The 22415-nt window shown below is 29.1% G+C and overlaps 2 protein-coding genes across 3 annotated transcripts in view; one reads left to right on the top strand and one right to left on the bottom strand.

Moving 5' to 3' along the window:
* The window catches only part of FoxK (forkhead box K), a 54479-nt gene extending 36376 nt beyond the window's left edge, over positions 1-18103 (top strand). Inside the window, exons 8-11 of one of the 2 annotated variants that reach the window (XM_014437527.2) lie at positions 2345-2464; positions 6272-6395; positions 12014-12134; positions 14992-18103. In XM_014437527.2, the coding sequence (XP_014293013.1) occupies positions 2345-2464; positions 6272-6395; positions 12014-12128 (359 nt within the window). In that variant the 3' untranslated portion in view covers positions 12129-12134; positions 14992-18103. The remainder of the gene's footprint in view (positions 1-2344; positions 2465-6271; positions 6396-12013; positions 12135-14991) is intronic. The other variant, XM_014437528.2, reaches the window with a different exon arrangement.
* A 1334-nt stretch (positions 18104-19437) lies between these two features.
* The window catches only part of LOC106691676 (dynein axonemal heavy chain 3), a gene marked incomplete at its 5' end in the record, with an annotated part of 22103 nt that continues 19125 nt past the window's right edge, over positions 19438-22415 (bottom strand). Inside the window, 1 exon segment of the mRNA XM_014437526.3 lies at positions 19438-19733. Within this exon segment, the coding sequence (XP_014293012.2) occupies positions 19551-19733 (183 nt within the window).

The raw sequence follows: 22415 nt of genomic DNA, 5'->3' as shown, positions 1-22415 counted from the left end.
ATATGCTTAATGGTTGATCATTGAGGAGATGAAGAAATAAATGGTATTTAAATGAAGTCAGGTAGATTGCTTGACGAATGGAGATGTGTAGGGAATTAAGTTAGCATGAATAGTAAAGGATTTTTCAAAGGTTCTGTTGGAGGAAATAAACAAATCTATACATTAGTTAGGAATAGGAAGCTAGGAAATACTGGCATCGGAAGGATTGATAGAGCCACTTCAGCTCGGTGTAATACTGGATTATGTGCGTATTTCTAGTGATTCCAAAAATAAATCATACTGTGCTTCTTAAAAACTTTAGATTCGAGATTACCCAAGAGTCCACCATATACCAGGCAGCCATAGTCAAAGTGGGGGAAAACAAGAGAGGAAACTAAGAGTTGGCGGGTTTTAAGTGGAAGGATATAACGGATTCTATTGAATTACTTGAGAGTAGCTATGGTTCGATAGGAAATTTGGGTAATGTATGGTTTCCAGGGTAAAATTTGATCAAAAGTGACTCCAAGATTTTTGACTGACATATAGAATGAGATAGGAGTAAGTCTATGGCTTTCATGAGGTTGATGATGATGGATGTTAATGATTCTGATAGGTGTGGACTTACCCCATTCTTCAGTCATTCCTTCATCTCTTGATTTCCTCCCTCATCTATTCTGAGTGGCACCACAGAGTTTCTCTACTCACTCATTTTTGCACTAAAATAAGATTGAAAAAAAAAAGAACTGTTGGTGACAAAAGAAAATGGCTCTCTAACGCCTCAGTTTTCTTCTATTTCTTTTTTCCAGTTATCTCTTTTCTACTATTTTATTGCAAAAATGAGTGAGTAGAAAAACTCTGAGGTGCCTCCCGGAACAGAGGAAGAAGTAGGAAATCAAGAAATGAAGGAAGAATGGTAAGTGGACTTATTCATAAGTCTACCTATCAATATCATTAACACATCTAATCATAAATGTTTAGCTTCCCCATCCCCTACACCACCTGTAACTTATGCAATATAATTATCTTTTCTGTGAATTATGTTTATTTTCATTATTATATACAGTCCACTAAAATCCAACCAGCCAATCAAAAGTGAAGGTGCACTAGGTTATACTATCCTTTAGTTGAAGGCGTACTTCATACAAGTTGATTAAAGCCTCATTACCTTCTATTCTTCCTATTCTCTATCACATCTATAACTTGGTATGTGATTTTTGATTGGCATTAAGGGTGTCACAGGTGTAACATGGGAGAAAAAGAAGCGGTTGGAATTAAATACGTAGTGACTAAGGACTGGTGGTGGTACAAAGATTGAAGAGTAAGAGACAAAATGAGTGTTGAGGTCATCGGCATAACATTTTTGATGTTGAAAAAATGCTCCTTAACTGAGCTGACAAGCCCTTAGGCTCCTTTAGGGGCAGTCTTTTTGGTAACACTCCTTTTTACTGCTACTTTTTTTTTCTGCCAAAATCTTTTACTACATAGTTTTTTGTTTTTTATAGGGTTATACTCATTCTCAAACTTATAATCAGCATTGATTTTTATTTTAAAAACAGTTATTAGTAGTATATGAAACATTTAAAAACAAATTGGGCCGATAAAGAACATAAGTAACATAGATTATAATTGCTCAAAGAGCATTTTGAGTAGACTTTATTGATGATGTCAAAAACAAATACTTATAGGATATAGTTAAAACAAGAAATTAAAATTAAAATGTTGGAAGAAGATATTTGACCATATGAAGTAGATTCTAGTAAAAAAAAAAAAAAACTGTTTAATGGTAACTAAATTAAATAATTTGTTTTACTATTTAGTACTTATATTGACCACCACCCGGATTATCTTCCTATAATAAAATTAAAATGATTAATAATTATATTTTACTAATGTCTGAAGCCTTTGCATTACATGGATCAAGGATTTATAATTTTCTTTTTAACATCCAGAAAACCTAGTTTTCTGTGTTTATAATTCTATGTCTAAACATAGTTTTGTATGTTTATAATTCTATGTCTAAACATAGTGTTGTATGCTTTGGCTTGTGGTTGTTTGAGACATTGATATGCTTTATCTTGTTTTTGTTTCTTATTAACAAAACTTTTACAAAAAACATTTGTTAAAATTATTTTGATTTAAGTGGTTTACTTGAAGAATGCTTGCTTGACTATTTTTATAGTTTGTTAATAATATTTTTCTATGAATCATATCTTTTTGGCATTTAATAGTACACAATATCTTATATTTTAAATCTTTTAATTGCATGTAACTCTCTATCTTAGATTGTTTCTTTATTTACCTTCATTTTCTGTTGCTTTTTCCCCCTTTTATTTGATCTCCTGTTTCGGTTATTCCTATGGTGTAGGGAGCATGGTGAATAGCAGTGGTGGTGGTAATAATAATGTACACAATGTTCACCATGGAAAGACAAGACTACTCTTGCCTTCTTCACATATTGCAGTTATCAACAGTCATGAAGGATCAGGTGAGTTAGTGAAATATTTTATTTTAGAAAAAAAGTTAATTAAGTTATTGCTCATTGTATTTTAATCAGAGCATGTATATAATTGAATCTATTAAATATCATATCTTAAATACTCCTTCTAACCTACTTTATAATACCCGCAGCAATTGTACTGCTATATTTTGAATATAGAAAGAAAATAATTTAACAACTTCATTACAGTTTAGTTTCTATAATGAAACATTGAAAGATGTTCATTTTTATGATTTATTGTTGATAGATAATTTTGAATTTTTTTTTTATACTAATTTACATCCTTTTTTATATCCATTAAATATTTAAGATGATAAGGATTTTTCAAATCATGCTGTTCAAACTTGTTAATTTTCTTCAGTGATTAAACTGTTGGCCCAATAACATTTCTACCTCTGCTAACTATGTAATTTCTAATAAACAAACAACATGCTACTGATGGTTTATGGCTTTTCAAAGCGATTTAAACTATTTCATTTTAAATATTTTTCCTATGTTATTGTGTTTCAGTAACATTAAACTTAAAGTTAGGTTATATCTAGTTTGAAACCCAAATGAGGTCTGTATAACTATAAATTTCCAAGATACAGCTGTACAAACATTAACCATTTTCTCCAAAGAGTAAAAATATATTCTGTTTATGAAAAAAATCATGTTTTTTAAGTTATGTAAAATTATATTTATTAATTTTTTGTCATGTTTTTAACTTAAGTAAATTGAATTAACTTTCATTTTAGCTCATAAGAAAATGTTTAGTCTCAATGGTTCTCTGATTCTAAAAATAGTGTTCATCTGGTAATATTGACAAGTGGAATTCGAGAGAAAAAAATTGTAAAAACAGCTCAAGAGTAATTACCAATTTTTTCATTATGAATTTGCAATCTGGGTGTAATTGGTTTAAACTTCAAATCTAAAATGAAGTGTTGAGCATAATATGACATAAAAGGTCCCCAGTGTATGTTAACCTTTGTTATCTTTCAATGTGTAGAATCGAAATTTAATTGTTACAATATAAACACATTTTTTTTTTCTTTTCTTGACCTTTATTATTTATAAAATTTTTTCTATTAAGATTTGGAAATCAATACATTTTCTTGTGATTGATCTTCGTAAACATGTAAATGTTAGTGATTAAATTTATCATTTGTGAAATTGTATAATTTATCAATTTTTCAAAATTGGTTCATACATTTTTTTTGTTTTGTATTCATCTATAAAATGCCCACATCTATGTATGCCCATATCTTATATTCATTACTCATGTGCGCGTGCATGTGTTAATATTCGTGTAAAAGTCATTTACCCATTGTGTCATATATCTCATTTTCTATCATATTCAATATGTGGATTAAAATTGTTTTTCAATTGTTAAAGTTCTCACCTATATAATATTATATTTCATCTTTCACTGTTATCAATCTGCTACTGTCTAATTCCATGGTTATCAATCAACTATTTTGTAATATTTAATTAAATATTTTGTATAATTCCAAATTTGTCAGTATACTATTTCTTTTCTATTATTCTATTCTATTTCTTTTCAATTTATGTTTCTCTAAATGATGGTTGTTATCTTTTTTTGTTCTATAGCCCTCATGAAGACCTGAAACTCAGGTCGAAACATCGGCATAAATGAATAATTTTTGTTTATTTATGTTTTTTTTTGCTGACCGCACCTTCTCCACTCTTATCCAATTATTACACACTTTCATTATTCATATTCAAACCTTTCCTTAAAGTGAATTTCCTTTTTTTGTCCTGAATCCAGGACTGGTGGTTCAGTGAAAGATGTGTGATGCATACTGTGCTCCAGATTTTTTACTTTCACTTTTAAAGTAAAATAAAAGGAATTTTATAGTTTTTACTTATTCTCATATCTAAGGTATAGTTTTGAAGATGACAAGGTCAAATAAAAAGATTAAATATTAAATATGAGAATTTTTATTTTTAATTATATATAATATTATAGACTTTTAATCTCAGGGCGGGTTTCTAGGCAATCAGAACAGTCTGTTTAATTAACATCTACTTTTATAATTATACTTAAAATTCTATGTTGTACTACACTAACCAATTTACGCTCTTCTATTTGGTTGATGACTTCTATTTCACAAACTAACACTGTCTTTAAACAAAGCCTTGGTCCTCTAAAAGTTTTCAACTCACTTCTCATCCACCTAAATGTGTTGTTTGGCGATCGAAACAAAGAGACCCCTATTTTTCTTGGATGACTCTTCGATGTCCTCTTTTTCAAGATGTCTGTCTACCTTAGAGCTAGACAAAAGATGATGAGGACGTCCTGCATCCAAGAAACATCATTCCCCGCCTGCGCCTAAGCAACGAATCCAACAAAAACCAAGTTTTCTTCCTTCCCCTTCTCTAGGTGTTAGTTCTCAACATCGATTGTAGCACTACTGTTTTGAGTTCTTTCTAATGGTTTCCTTTATGAATAATTTACTTTAATACTTATTCTTTACTTCTATTTTTTCTTAAATGTTTTGTAACTTCAATTATGATGGGAAGTTAATATAAAGTTTTTAAAATATTTGAATCTGCCCAACATGGCCACGATTCAATGAACTTTGGCAAGACATGCACCACCATCTTCTTTATTTTGAATAACGATCTTTCCACTCCATATTTGACAGAACAAAATTGGTTATCTCTCTTTTTGGTTTAACAAAGCAAAATAAAAACATATTAAAAACCCTTTTTACTTAAAAATATACTATTCACACAAAAAGAGGATATTATAATATATAGAATATATAGTAAGGTAAAGTTTTGCGATTGTGAAAAATTTCGAATTCCAGTTTTCAATATTTTGAGGTCTCCAGAGTCCAAATAACCAAACATATTTAAGGCAGGTATATGTCTGGGATATAACAGCAAATTTTTCATTAAAATTGTGTGCCACTTTTTAGAATTGAGTTTTCATACTTTTTCGGTTTCTTCCAAAAGAGCTCTTTGGGGGGACGATTTTGATTACACTTGGTGAATCAATGAGCAATTAAGTGCTCTTTAATACCTATCCTTATTAAAATAGTCTAACAGGGCTTAAATGCCAATTTTTCGAAACACCTTTAAAAAAAAAAACTCAGGTCATAAGGTCAGCATAAACAAAATATTATTTATTTATGCTGACCTTTCGATCTGAGTTTCACTTCTTCATCAGGGCTATAGGACAAAACAGATAACAACCATCATTTAGAGAAACATAAAACTGAAAAGAAATAGTATACAAACAAATTTAGAACTATACAAAATATTAAATTGAATAATACAAAATAATTGAATGTTATTCAAATTTTTTGTATACTATATCTTTTCATTTTTATGTTTCTCCAAATGATGGTTATTATCTTTTTTGTTCTATAGCCCTAATGAAGCCCTGAAACTCCGGCCGAAATGTCGGCATAAATAAATAATTTTTTGTTAATTTATGTTGTTTTTGCTGACCGCTCCCTCCCCTCCTCCCCCCAACCATTTTCTCCAATCGGTAATCTACAGTCAACTATCTACACCTCATTACCTTTAATTTTCTTTATTTAAAAGAATTATCAAATTCTCATTGTTAAAAATAATAAAAAATGTATAAGTACAAAATATTACAGAATTTTGTGAATAACTAAAGGAGAAAAAAGGAAAAATAGATATATCTGATTCAAACAGGAAAAGCCGAGGACGTCTTTTTTGTGTGATATATGCACTACACCAGATTTTTATAATACATAATAATCATATATGTTATAAAATGTTTTAAAAACTTAGTTTTTATTAATAATTTTGTTTCAGATAAGTATATGACCACCAGTGGTGCCACAGCTATTGCAGCAAACAATTTAATGAGTTTATCAGAAGAGCAGCCTCCTTTTTCTCAGGCACCTGTCATAGTACAAGCAACGTACTCTAATTATACGTAAGTTTATTTTCCTTTCTTTTTCTTTACAGTTGCATTAAAACATTGTTTAATCTCTAATACTCCATAAAAAAACAATCATAACACATTATTACTGAACTAGTCTGTTTAGTTTCGGTATATTTATTTGTTTTGTTTTTTTGTGGAATATAAAAAACATGATTTTTTTTTTTTTATTGGACTATAAATAACTAAAAATTATAGTATCCTAACATAGTAGGATTTGTTAATTGTTGACAGTTACTAATTGTTACACTAACAAAATCTTCACCAAAACAAATGTCTATATTTTCTCATGTAAATATTTCTTGGCAGTACAGTTTTAATATAAATCAATTACTTAGTAATATATGATGTGGGTGAGACTTTGTTGACATTATAAAGAACAAAATATAGGACAAAATGCAGGTATTTCATACCTCTTGGTTCTTGACTCATATGAAATTAGGGTTGGTACAAACACAAAAGAAATCTGTCTGCCAGGCTAGGGCCGTGCTACTCGTTGTGCAGACGTGTTCCGAAATTCAACTTAAAAAATTCAAAAATGCAGGTATTTCATACCTCTTGGTATTTGACTAATACGAGACTAGGGTTGGTACAGACACAAAAGAAACCTGTCTGCCAAGCTTGTTCTGTGCCACGTGTTGTGCAGACGCGTTCAAAAATTGAACTTTGGAAACTCGAAATTCAAATTTTTTTCAGTTAGTTATTTATATCTTCTTTGTTATTTATTAAATTTTTTACCTATCTCAAATTTCTTTACTTGAGTCAGTTCTGACACGAAAGAAACCTGTCTTCCAAGCTTGTGCAGACGGAATACAAAATTCAACTTTCAAAATTTGTATTATATCCGGCAAGATATTACTAGCCTATTTCAACATTTTTTAAAAAATATTTGTCATGTTTTTAGTTGAATATGCATATAAAATTAGAATTATTTGAAACAGACAAACAGAAAAGTAAATTGACAAAAAATAACAAGGAAATATATTAATAATCATTTAAAATTTGGTTAATACGTAAAAGTCGTTGCTAACTTCTTTTATTCATACTTCTTATTTAACTAAAAATTAAGCTGATGCAGGTAGTTTTTAGATATCCTCCTTAGACTCATCAGATTCCTTTTTTCTGCACTTCATCCTTTCCAACATCCTCACATTATTTCCCTTTATTATAAGCTAAAATAACTAAGGAGGGATTGAAGTTGCTTCCATGCCATTCATTTTCATAAATGGCTGACATAATATTTCTTCATAATCTTGAGCCTAATAAAAAAAAAAAAATTACGTTTCATGTCGTTTATATTTGTACATCTCTTTCTTCTACATATGGAACAACTAATAGTTCCTATGATATAGGATTCTCGTCAGAAAAATGAGAAATCGACATTTTCTGAATTTATTTTGCTAATATCATGAAAAATCCTACTTCAATGAAAAAACTAATAATAACATTCATTTTAGGCTGTTTAACAAGCTTTAATTTGATTCCTAAGAGACATATATACATCTAATAGTTCCTGTTATGTAGCCGTCCTAAGCAACAATTTTCATCAGAAAAATCGAAATTTTATGAATTTATTTTCCTTATATCATGAAAATCCCACTGCACAACACTAGCTTGGCAGACAGGTTTCTTTTGTGTTTGTACTTAACCCTAGTTTCAAATGAGTCAAAAAACAAGAGGTATGAAATAATTGATTTTTTTATATATATCTATGTATATATTATTTACTAACAAGATTTTCTCATTCATATTCATATTTCTTTACTCCTTTTGGATGTAAGCCACGAATGTATGTTAGGAAGCGGGCTATACCTTCTTACACAATTGATGACATAACCCATGCCATCCACGATATTCCCAATGGTGATATGACGTACTTTGCCACTTCTCTGGCCTACATGGTACCTAAAACAGTACTCTTCAACCACATCAAAATGTGTATATCCGTCGAAAACTGGAATTGGAAAATTTTCATGGTTGCAATATTTTCCCTTAGTATGTGTTCCATATGTAGGAAAGTGAAAGTGGAAAGCAACAAAATCCGTCTTGGAGATAATCATGGCACATACCAACAAACTGACGATTGAACAGCATTTATTTGGACTCCAGTAGCTCCTAATATTACACGTCTAGAATTTAAAGATTAAAATACTCTCCTTGTCTATTAGCAGAAGTGGAAATCATGCGCGGACTTTAAGTTCATTTGTCTTCATTAATTTTGATCGTTAACAAAAAAACTCACCTGAACAGTTAGGAATAATGTGGACTGTTCAAAGAACAAAACTGAATTATGATAGAACTATTGTTGAATGTCGAATACTTTTTTTAAAAATAAAATAAATCTATTTTGTATACACACCCAGTCATTCAAGAAGTTTGAAATCAATAGAAATTCATTTACATATTGTTTTTTAATAAGAAAACTGAGTATTCTAACAATGCAATTCAATTCCAAAATGAACTAACTACAATGTGGTAATAGCTGAACTTCCACAACAAATACTATCACCTTTCATGCTATAACTGTTATGACAGTACTTTCACTACCATAACATGTACTGGCAATTGTCTCGCATGATAGGACTTTCATGACAGTAAATGTCATGGACTATTATACAGTTTAACAGTTGCTATAGCTGTGACAGTTCCTGCCGTGGCTATAAAGTATCAGTTTTTTATTTTTGTTTAATACCAGATCGGTCTTGTGGGCCTTGGATGGTTGATGTAGCAGTGTAATATTTTTTTAAATGTTGATTTTGGGGGATAGTCTCTTAAAAAAGCACTCCTAAAACATTATAAATAAAAATGTATAAAGGCCTAACGAACCCGAAGGTTCGATGCAGGTACTACCAGTTGCTCTCTACATACATCCTTCCAGTGATGCCCCTACAAACTCAATTCTACTTAATCAGTTTTAACGCAATCCTCTCATTTATGTTTCGGTTTACCCTTCGGACATTTACCCATCGGTTCAGTGCTTATTAACATTTAGGGATCCGCTTATTACTAAACCCTTTTTCGGTCTGTAAAATAAATAGATAAAAATAATAATTCTTAACAAGAGAGAAAAGTAAAGTTAATAATAGTAATAACAACTTATGTAGACCTAACAAAGCAAACAATTGCTCTCTTATGGGGAGAAAAAAACAACAAAAGTATCACACTTTAAGGTGAGAGTAGCTTTAATTGTCACTATGTGTTTTATCAACTGTCAAGCCGGAGCTAGTTCGACATCACGGTCATGGTACTTATATTTTATTTTTCTTTAATCCTACTATTTTACTTACTTATTTAATTACTTGACATATATGTTTTCTTTCCCACTTTTTTCACAACTTTTATTTTAAATAATTTTTCAATTTGTACATATATTTACTTGCTAGATTTACAATTGTATATTAATTTTTGTTCTTTCTTCTTTCTTAATTTTAATATTACTTTTTCTCATATAGCCCTCATCTTCTTATAATACTTTACATTATGCACTTTGACTATACATTTCCTATCAAAATTATTTATGCATCAATAATGTTCATTATTTTCTAGTCATGCTGTAATTCTTTTTATTCATTATGGTTATTATCTTGTTTTTTGTTCTAAGCCCGAATGAAGACTTGGAATTCTGGCCAAAACATTGGCACTAATAAAAAATTTTTACTTATTTGTGTTCTTCACTGATTGCACTCTTAACCATCTCCCCCTCATTTATACTTTTATTAAGTAAATGAATGGAGATTGTTTTGGAAAAATTGTTAAGAAATATATATTTGGATAACAGATTTAAATTACCATTAATTACGCTGAAAAAAATAAGTTTATGATTCTCCCACATACCAATTTTTTTTTTTTAAACCCACAGTTTTTTTTCCTTTTTAAACAATTTTGATCTCTTTTCTCTCAACTTTATTCATTTTAACATCCGACGTTTCGACCTCTCAGGTCATTCTCAAGGATTCCTTATTCTGTCTGTATTCCTTTTTTATTCCTTAAAATTCATTAATGCCGGCTAATTGCCTTTGTCCCAATAATTTCTTCTATTAAATTATTTTCTAAATTTAAAACATTTTAATAACCACTTTCATAAGTTCATAACTTCATAACAACTATAATAATAAAGAATAAATCCCACAGTTTTTTTTATACTATTCATCTCGAAATTATCATGTTTGAGCTCAATCAGGATGTATTTCAAAAAATGAATATTTTTTCGCTACATCACCTCAGCTATTTTGGGAAACCGTTTGAAAATTCAATTTCATCCACTGTTTTGCAAGATTTGTTTCTCCTTTCCTTGACATTCCTAAACCTCACAAATGGCTCATCTGATTTGACCCAAAACTGAAGGAAAGTAGAGAATTAGCATTAAAATGGAACCAGCAAAGTTTGTCTTGCAGACGTAATAAAGTGACTCAATAAAGTAAGAAAAAAAATTAAACACCTAATCAAAATAGATGTAAATGTATGTCTCATTAGCTATGATGTAAATTTTTTATCAAGTTAGTAAAGAACGTTAATTCCATGGGATGAAATTCATAAATTACTTAATAAATATTGGTAACAGATAGAACTCCTCAACTCCATTAAAAATTGAACTTAATGTATTGAAGGAATAAAATTATTTCTTGAATGGAAGCGTACATTCTACCAAATGGTAATTGGCATGCTGCTGAGAGGTTGCCTTTCAGCAAGTCTTAGTGGCATTTACTATATCAGATATTAAGTTGAGCCATTAAAAAACTCAATACAATGCATCAACTAATAAAATATGTCAATGACATACTCACCATTATAAATAAATATGACATGGATATCTTTTTAGGCATATTAAATACATTTACTAATAGGCTTAAATTTAATGTAGAAATTTAACAAAACGTTAAAATCAGAATCCTCGATATCAGTATAATTAGAAGTGAAACAGACATAAGACATATTGAATACATTCTGGTGGAAAAAATCAACAGCAAGCTCAAAAAATCAAGCCATAGATTACTCAAATGGTATAAAACCACAACCAAAAAAAAATTCAATTATTCTAAAATTTTATAGCTAAAGCTGAATCAACCGCTGATGATAATAATATTAATGAAATAAAAAAATTCATTCTGTATAATTTATTATTGTTTAATTGTAACCAATATCGCAAAATCACTGTTTCTTTGTGTAATCAATCAAAATAGTGTTGTTTTTTTTCAAATATGAACTGTTACAGGTATAGATTTATGCCAATCTTTATAAATTATTATAGAAATAATTAACCATTGTGGAACAATGTCAGGAATGTTTCAAAATTTAGTTGTCATATTTATCGTAACTCTGTTAAGGACCTAATTCCAATTGTTTACCTGTATATATGGAATTGATAAGTGTATTTTTTAATTGAAAACAGTTGTGAATAATACATAATCGTTATTAATTAATATTTGCTTGCTGATGTACTAATTATAGATACAAAAGTGATCAGGAAAAATTTAAAAATTATGGAAATAAATGTGGGAATTTTTTCAAGATACAAGATACTCTAGACACCCTTTTCTTATTTTATTTATAAGATGTTTCAATCTCAATTTGTGAATCTGTAATGAAAAATGGATTATTTATTTGTTTTTCAGAAATTCTTACATTGGAGAGAGAAGAAACGATATTGGAGTAAAGCGAGAAGCTGAAGATGAGGATGATGATGTTAAAAAGCTTAGACGAGATGAAGATTCTATAGACAGCCAATAAGCAGTGGTAATTATCTTTTTTCTCCTATTTGATGTAAAACAAAACAAAAAAACTTGGTACATATTATTTTAAACCATAACTACAGTGAAACTTCTAATGGAAACCCCCTCCTAGCTGATAATTTTTATAAGGTATCAGCCAACAAGTTACATATTTAATGCATTTTACTCCTCTATAGTGGTTACATGTCATAAAATATGAATGTAAAAACTCAGGATGCCAGAACTGAGTTGTCTTTACATCATTAAGAGATATTTAGTCGTGTATTAGCATTCAGTGAATGTAAAAAATTATCCTGTCCTCAAAATTTGAGGTTATACTTTTCAAGCTAAGTATAATCTAAAAATCAGTCTGTCACCCTGTCCTTTAGATACACTAGGTGAGAAGTGGCATCGAATCTTCTTATCTTCACACCAAGATATGTCACCTCCTCACCCGGTCTAACCCTCTCTCCTTGGATATCCAGGGTGATAGGATGAGCCCTGTCTGTGGAGCCTCTTATGAGTATGGCCTGAATCTTGGCTGCTGCCATACTCAACTTCCTCCTCACGCACCACTCTCCTACGAGACTGGCACACCTCTCCGCTTCTGTCTTTAGTCTGGATCTACTGTTCTTGGCCACGATGACTGTCAGGTCATTGATTTAGGGCGTGGCAAGGAACCCCTTGTCCTCCAGTTCCCCCAGCAACTCATCAAATACCAGCTTCCACAGAGCTGGTCCCAGGACCGAACCCTGAGGACATTCTCTTTCGATTTTTCTCTCAACCTCATAGTAGTTACCCCTGATCCTGACACTCCTGTTATTGAGGTAACCACCTACGAGGGAGTATAGATTACTGGGGGTGTCGAGCTCTTGCAACCGCTGGAATACACGGGGCCACCAAACGCTGTCGAAGGCAGAAGAGATGTCAAACATGATCAATAAGACATATTTCTCTGCCCTCTCCTCCACGTCCCTACGCACTCTCAGCAACGCATTCGTAGTTCCTCTGCCACGGGTCGAGCCAAACTGCCATGGATGACTTGCAGCACTTAGGACTGGTCTTAGGCTGTGGACGATCATGTGCTCCAGAACCTTACTAGCTACTGGGAGGAGGCATATTGGTCGATAGGACTTAGGCGTATCTTTATCCTTACCACCTCCCTTGTAGAGCAGTCTCAAGTCTGCAATCCTCCACTTGTTTGGAAAGTACCCCTTATCCAAACACTCGTTGAATATATCCAACAACAGTTTCAGGGCATTTGCCCCCAAGAGTTTTTGCTTCTCACATACATATCTATTCGCTATTGAGGTCTCTTTGAAATATCTATAACAGGTTCCCATGGGTGTAATTTATGAAAAAAAAACTTTGTTTTTGTGTTTTCCGAGGTCTAGTCAACAAAAAACGTTTGTAATTCTGTTTTTCCACAAAATTTGAATTATTAGTACAATAGGATTAATTTTTCAGTACTTATATAAGATGCCAAAACAACTTTTTATTTACTGAAGTAATCTGCAGCACTTTTTTTAAAGTAAATTGCTAACTTTTTTCATTATTGATCTAATAGTGTATTTGCTTTGTGTAAAAAAAAATTCGACAATATGAGATTCCTTAATGAATTTCATTTGTAAACTTCATGTTCCCATGCAAATGAAAGTAAAACATTTCAAATCTTAATTAGTTCGGTTTTAATTGTAATTCTTATCGAATGTGAAAAGTTTATGTTGAAAATTAAATACATATTGTTTCTTAAGTTGTGATACATCATGAGTCTGAAGAAATCATACCATTTTAAAAAAAAATCAATAGATCATTCTAGAGACATTCCAAAAGAATTTCTAATGTTAGAAAAAAATAAAATAGATATCCAGCATAATGATGGTTAAGATGAGATGTCCCTGGAATAATACTTAAACTTTTTTTTTCAGGCTTACAAGGTATTTCAGCTTAAGTGACAATGAGTAAATAATTCTATTATTTCATTTCTATGTTATTTTTACATTAATTCCTTGTTAACGGAAACCTCCATTTAATGGACAAAATCATCTTTCCTCCGTTCTGTGGCTGTCCATTGTATTATTTTTCTTGTAAATTAAATTCTAAAAGATACTATCTCTATTTCTGAGTATGTAATTTTTCCTTTTGAATGGTAATGTTATTTTAACAGAAAATATTTACCAGTTTGTGAATGCCATCTTTTTTGCTGCTTCCTTACCATCTAGTAGATGCTGATCCTTTTTTTTTTTTTTTCGGAAGTGGTGAATGGAACCAATAGCTATAACTACAAAAAGTTAAAATAGTCATGATTAATGAGATAATTGTTATATGCATTGATACATTATGTGCATTTTAAAACAATTCATTGTTTTATTTTAAACTTGCTCTACCCTATGGTTTTGCACGTGTTAAATTTAAATTATTATTCCGACCTGTTTCTTATTTATGATAAGTAGATGGCCAAGTGGTTCTAATGAACTGAATATTCTAAGTTAACTATGAAAATTGGCTTGGCAGTAAGTCCCTTCAGTTTGATGGCTTTATAATCACAAATTTTACTATTCAAGGGAAACTTACAGTACTTAAACATAACAGTATTTTTATTTCTTTTCCCCCTATGGTTTAAGTATATCTAAACTGCACGGTTCATGAGAAAGTGGAGCCATTCACACAATTAAAAAGGTACAGCATCATAAAGAAAAAATCAGCCTCAAATGTATGTATGTCATCTTAACAGATGTTTATTTAACCCTGTGTAAAAATATGATTTAATTGTTTAAGTCCATGAAAATTTAATATTTAATATTTATTTTTAATATTTATTAATATTCATACTTAAAATATGTTTTCTAATAATATTTTAATTAAATTGTTTTATATTACAGATGAAAAAATATCTGCTCCATAGAAATATAATAGGCGATTTTTTGGGTTATAAAACACTTTCCTTGACCACCAGAAAAATTAATGAAAGTAATATTCTGACAAATGCTGTTTCAGGATGAAATTGCTACTATATTTATTTTTTTATGTGAGCTCTAGAGCCAGCTATTTTTTTTAATTTAATTTAATTTTTTTAATTAGGGGGGACAAGGGGAGTAATCATTATAATGTGTCATCAGTTTACTTCTCGAAGTAATTTTATTGCTGTTAACAAATTTTCATTCACAAATATTTATTTTGTGTTAAACAATATTTTTATTTTTAATGATGATTAAGGAGAGAAATATTTTTTTCTGTTATCAGTTAAATATTTAATTTTGTTTCAAAGGTGATATTTTTTTACTAATTATTAAAATGATTGGCTTGATAAAAATATGTATAACATATTTTAGATGATGTATACCCGACATTTTACTCATGTTTGAAGCAAATTAAGAAAATTCAAAGTGTTATTCCTGGTTTAAAAAAATCACTTGTCCGTTGCATCATAGTAGGTAATCAATTAAAAATATAAGTTTTTCTTATATTGTCATTTCTCTCCATTCTTGGTTTTATATATGCACTAAATGTTTGTTAATAACTGCCTAGATTGTTCTTTGCCTCCAGTTTAAGCTGAAATAACTAACATCTAAGTCACGATGTAATACTTATGACCTCTAGCTTTAACATAAATTTATAAAAAAATTTAAATATATGTGTATGTATATTGATGCATACCAGTTTACATACACACATTTAAAATCCCCTATATTAAAATGACTTGTTTTACTACCTGTAAAGAAATTATATAAGCATGTGTGTAAGTTTATATATGTGACTTTTTTAAATACACACTGACACATATAAACAATTACTTATAAATACCCAACCCCTTTGGCTAACTAACATGGCAAAAATTCAGTATCTGCAGTTTAAACCATCTACTTTTTTAAAAATTTATATATTTATATAAGAACACTAAACTCGGTGTCTCATATTTTATGGATATTTTGTTGGTTGTTCTCTATAATATCAACTTGTTAAAGAATTTGTAAATAATCATAGAAATGTGTTATAAATAAATGTATTTAAGAAATGTGGCATGATTGCCATCGTGAATTTGATTCTTACTTACAGTATAGACAAAAGAACAATAACACATAAAAGCTTGGAAAACCTATTCCATTCTTTAATTGTTTTGTTAAAAGTATTTATCTTTTTTTTTTTTTTTTAACAAAAATAAGTTAGATAACCAATTATATAAATTTTTTTTTATATATACAATTTGTATATTTTTAAGCATGAATACGTTTTCTGACCTTGTTATTGTCTTGTGTCTGAAATAAAGTGCTCTCATGGTTGCACACTTGCTTTTTTTTTCCTCCCCTGAAAACGAATAAATATTAATGTGAAAATTGGTGTATTGTCGATAGATTTCCAATTTTGCTCACATTGTTCCTAATTTAGTAACTGGAACTACGTTCCTTTATCATCACTTGTATTTATAGTTAGTAGGAAAAAAAGGTAATTACATATGTGTTATTAGCTTTTAATTTTCAAAATTACTCATAAATGTATTTTAAATTGTTTTTTATTACATAAAATGTGTAATTGTGTATGTCTGTGTGTGTGTATATATATATATATATATATATATAAATAATACATATACATGTGTATATGTATATATATAAACACACACACAATTAAAATACACATTTGATTACTTTTCCTTAAGTTGTTTTTTCTGTTAAAAATGTTCAATCAGGTATCAATGATGGATGATAAATTCTAGTTTGCTTACAAAAATATTGTATGATTTCATTATATTACCATAAACTCTGTCATAAATTAAATACTAATAATCTTAATTATTTGTACTATTTAAAATTTTGCAGCTTTAAACTTTTTTTTTTAAGAAAGAAATATAAATTGTATCTTGATGGTTCATAAATTTATAAAATATTTATAAAATATTTATAATATAAGGGTGTTAAAAGATTAACCAGTTGTTGATTTGATATATAAATTTAGCTCTCCTTTAAGGAAATTCAAATTGATACTACTTAATTTATATTTCTTTATTATACAAATCTATAAATTATCTTGTTATATAAAATTAAAATCAAATTAAGATTATTTCAACACAATAACTTGTTATTTTATTTCAAAGAATGTCATTTTGTTGTTATTTCACAATTATTAAAGATAAAGCTTTAATTTCAGAAAATATGTTTTTCATAATTAGTTATGACAATATTTTTTATTTTAAAATTATTTTTGCTGTTATTCTAGTATTTTAAAACTGAAATATTTATAACTTTTTTTACACTGATGCTAGTGCTAAAATTATAGGGGAAAAATAATTATTTTAATAAAATGTATTAACAGTATAAGAAAACAAAAATCTTTTTTGAAAATATATGAGTACTACTGATATATAATGTGGATTGAAATTTTTATGGTCCTTTTTATGTAGAATGTCAGATGCATCTATGAACCAAAAACTTAATTTGGCTAGTCAAATATTTGGACCAGTTTTGTATAGTTTATTTAGTGTATCTCGTACTAACTACTGGATTTAGTTTAGATCTCATATATTGAAATTTGTTTTTTGTTGTTTAACTAGAAAAAAAACCTTTGTAATTTATTTATGATTTATTAGAAACCATTTTGAACTTGTGATATGTATCGTTTTTAACACCCTTATTTATGAAGGACTAGTCAATGTGTAAATTTTAATACAATGCACAAAAATATATTTCACTCATGTAAGCTTATTACATTGACATTTCATATCATTTGCAGTTTCTGTAATCTTACATACTCATTGAATTTTTTTATATGCAAGTGGTGGTTAATGTTTTATGCAAATATTAATATTGGAAATAAAAACGAAGCGTTATAGTTTCTTAGTATGGTGGAATTTATTTTTTTATTTCAGAATCAAAAAAAAAAAAAAGAAAAAGAAAAAAAAACGAAAAAGTAAGAAATGGATTTATGTTTGTTATTTTTCTCCCAAAGTTGTCATTATTTTGTTGCAATATACAGAAAAATATATGATTTATGAAATTATTTTGTATTAATTTTTAAATAATTTAATGAGTTTTCCAATTTATTATTGAAACAAAATTATGAATATAAGTTTGATTTTTTTTAAACTAAAGTGATGCCACTTAAAAATTTACCAGATTTACCTAGTCATCACTCTTACCAGAGTAGCGTATATACACTTGATTTTTGAATGAGGAATGTTTATCCTAATTGGAAGAACCGGTTTTTGAGTTGTGTCACTTTCGAAAGACTATTACCTATATTCTTTTAGAATAACAATAATCATATACAATGTTTTTCATTTGGAAATTATATTAAACTGGAGTTTTACCAGCAAATTTTGATATTGTTACAATGCCTTGGTTAAAGTACTAAACCATCAAATACAAATATAGTATAGCAATTAAAATTCTACCAATGGATATTCGCAAATGTCCTAAGCTTGTTTAGCTGGTATTTGTGGTTCAAAGGGATCAAAATTATGAATAAATAATTAATAAAGATGCAAATATATATGTAAGACTTATTGGGATTATTATTGATTTTTAAAATTATTACTGCTTTAATTAAATTGAAACTGTCGACTTATGCTCGCTCAATAGATTCTGCAATTCTGAATATATTAAATATTTTGTATGGTCAGGAATCAGTATGGAATTTACAGTAAACTTTAGGAAAGCCATCATTAATTCTAAACTTAATATCTTGCTTCAATTATGTGAACTGAAGAAAGAATGAAAATAGTTTAGCCGAACCTAAACCGTTCTGTTCTGCTTATATTAGCCCTTTCAGTGAGGCAATGTAAGGGCTTCGTTCTCGTATCCCATCTGGCAATTTTTTTTATTTCATACTTGTTATTCATTATATCTTTTCATACTTGTTATTCATTATATCTTTTATACTGATAATGATGAGAAGATAGTTGACCGTGGATAATATATATGAGGAGAAGATGGTTAGGGGCTGCAGTCAGAGAAGAACCCAAATAATTTTAAAATAATAATAGTGTTCTCTGACCGCCCACCCCCTCAATCATCTCCTCATTTAAACTTTTAAACTAATGCATTAATTTTTTATTTAAACTTTATTACATGTTTATAATTATAATTTTAAACCAGACTGAAAATGCTCTAGAGCTGGAAGACAAGTTAGAACCTACTCCTACCTAGCCCACAAATCTGTAGGAACTTGTACTATTTTTCTTTGTTTTTCTCTTACTAACTTTTTTAAAAACACAGAATCTTATTAAGAATGTGTCCTGTGTGGAATTTTATTGTTGTATATTTTCTTTGTAAAAATTAAAATTAAATTACCTAGCTACTTAAAACTAAATTTTTTTTTTAAATTTACAAAACTGTTTTAAATGTGTATATTGTGGTATTATTTTTGTTTGACACAGATTAACAGGTAATTAAAGGTAAAAAATAATCAGAGCATGAAAGTATTTAATGTCCAGAAAATAACAGCATTAATCATCAAGCTGACATAGTGCTGCTACTCCTCGATTAATCCAATGTCTTTGCTCTTTATCACTTTTGAATTCCACATACATAACAAAATTAGTTGAATGTCCAGTGGTAGACAGCACACCTCTTCTAGCTGTTGTCTTATAAAGAGGACTCTGGTATATCGATTGAGGTTTAAAAGTTTTCTGGAAATAAAATGAATACATTAACTGCCAATAAAAAATAAAAATAAATTTTTTTCAAGAATTTGTTAAACAAACAATTTTCAAACACCTTTTTCTCATTTTATTTCTCCCTAAAAACACAACCGAAATTTATAAAATAAATTAAGTATTTTTAAATAAAATAGGATTATCAAAATCATGTCAAGTTACAAGAGAAAAAGATGCATGATAAAATTTTTCAAAATATCCTCTAAAAACTTTTGAATTATTCTCAGTTAGATTTAAATGTATACAGAAATTTTAATATATTTGTTTATAAATACAACATTTAGAAAAAATTGTATTAAAATGAATTTATGACTGGAGATCAACAAATGATTTAGGAAACATATCCATGATAAGAAGTAATTCCTTATATTCTAATGGAGTCTGAATCAAACTTCAGACTGTAGAAACGACTACTGTAGGGACAAAAACTAATTTAAAACAATAAATTGAATTTGACCCCACCCGGACCGAATTCCATTTTTTGATACACACAGTCAATCAGCTATCTTCCACTAATTTAAAACACCATTTATCTAGTATATTGTCCAAGTTTTGTTGTACTGTTCATGATGGTAAGAAGGTAAGTGAAAATAATGTTTTCTGGGTTATCTCAATTTACAATAAGTAATGCAAGTTACAATTTCTTAAAGGAAAAAGTTACAATTTACATGAGGTATCATTTCTAAGCCATGTAACATATCACACACAAACTTTATTATACTAGCTTTTTCTAAATGAATTTGAAAGAGATGTGCAAAAAAGAGATTCATTTCAGTTAGTACCAGTAGGTTTAACTAAAAAAAGGATCATTCTAAAAAAAACTCACTTTGCTGTTCTGAGGTTTCTAGAACCTTGGTATGAAGTATTCCTTCATGTACTGTCACTTACCTACATACTGTAGAAATCTTTTTGTGAGGATTAGTTTCAACTCAAAGTAGGGTGGGTAAGTGAAAGTCATGGATATTTGTACCTCACCAGATATTGTTTAATCTCTCTACCAGTCCTCAGTTTGTCTCAAAGCTGAATATTCTTGAGCTCTTAAATATTCTAAAATTTGAAGAATTTCTTGTGTTCCTATCTAAAGTGCATTTCAAAAAGTTTCAATAAAGATCACTAATTAAATAATTAGTGATGAAATCACTAAGTTGAAAAAAAAATAATGACAAGAGCTTAGTTTAATATTACCACGCATAACTCTGATAATAATTTAAAAAAAAAAAAAAAAAGGGGATGAGAATCTTCTTAATGCTTTCTATGTCATAAGATTGGGTGTGAACTTCGATAATACATGCCAGAAGGAAGCCAATTTAAGTTTGGTCAGTTAAGCCAAGTAAGCAAACTACGAGTTATCTCGTATTTGGTGTTATTGCCTGTGATGCCAACCTATGAGATAACTCATAGTTTTCTTGCTTGGCTTAACTGACCAAACTTAAATTGGCTTCCTAGACTGAAAACTTGAAAAGTACCGTGGCAGTCAACATGTTAAATATGAGTTTATGAGGAGCCAGAGCGTAGAAGTGACAATTTCATGAATGGGATTTTTTTTCTATCTACTTGTACCTCAACTAAATTCACACCACAGCACGGACAAAATCGTAAAATTATTGAATGATATTTATTAATTATTGATAATTTCATAGTTTTGTAAATAAAATTTAAGTGTTTCTAATAATAATAAAAGAAGAAAAAAAAAAAGTATGAGTGTACATAGACTTCTACTGATTCTATATAGATATTGAAAACATTAATATTTATGTTATATGTAAAAGGAAGATTCGGGTGCGGTCAGAGAAAAACTTTAATAGATTGATTAATCACTATTTGAGTTTTTCGTTGACCACTCCCAGAACATCTTCCTTTTATGTATTACACATGGTTAATCAACGATCTTCCAATATTTATGTTACATTGCATGAATTTACAATTTTGTTTTGAGTTTTTAATTCTTACTCTTCGGGAATTGGATGGACAGTAGGTGTAAAAACAAAATAACATCCTAAGAATCGCAGTTAATGCTCCTTGGTTCATAAGAAATAGGCAATTGCATTGCGAATTACATAAGGAGTCAATAGAGAATTACATCAAAAAATGGTTCATGAAGTTCCACTCCCAGTTGCCGACAGTTAAAGGAGCAGTGACCTACAATCTGGGAAACCCAACCTCAACCCGAAGACAGAAGCCCAGACTGCAGCAGGACATTCTGTTATAAATTTTAATAATTATAAAATTGATTCATAGTCACACTACCTCTATTTTACTTTTTATTATTACTCATTTTATTTATTCATTATTATTATTTTTTATTTTTTCAAATTAACTTGTTTCTTATTACTATTAGAGGGCAATTGTTTGTTTTACTTAAGTGTACCAATATCATTATTTTTTGTTATTAATTTTACTTTCCTCTTTTATTAAGAAGCATTATTCTTATCTATTTAGTTTATTATTTTTTTTCTTCTTTTAAGAAAAACATTGTATATAGTTAGGGGTATCTTTTGTACGAGACTATGCCCCCCCCCCATAATCAACAGTTAAAATATAAATATATATATATTGTAATATGCTCTTTTTTTTAGTAAATAGTATATTTTGATGTATAAATGGTTTTAATATGTTTTATTTTATGTATCATTTTAATATTCATTGCTTTGTTTA

The sequence above is a fragment of the Halyomorpha halys genome, unplaced genomic scaffold (assembly GCF_000696795.3).
Source record: "Halyomorpha halys isolate HHAL.00 unplaced genomic scaffold, Hhal_1.1 Scaffold2683.1, whole genome shotgun sequence".
Lineage (NCBI taxonomy): Eukaryota > Metazoa > Arthropoda > Insecta > Hemiptera > Pentatomidae > Halyomorpha > Halyomorpha halys.
This window is presented reverse-complemented; position numbering and strand designations above follow the sequence as displayed.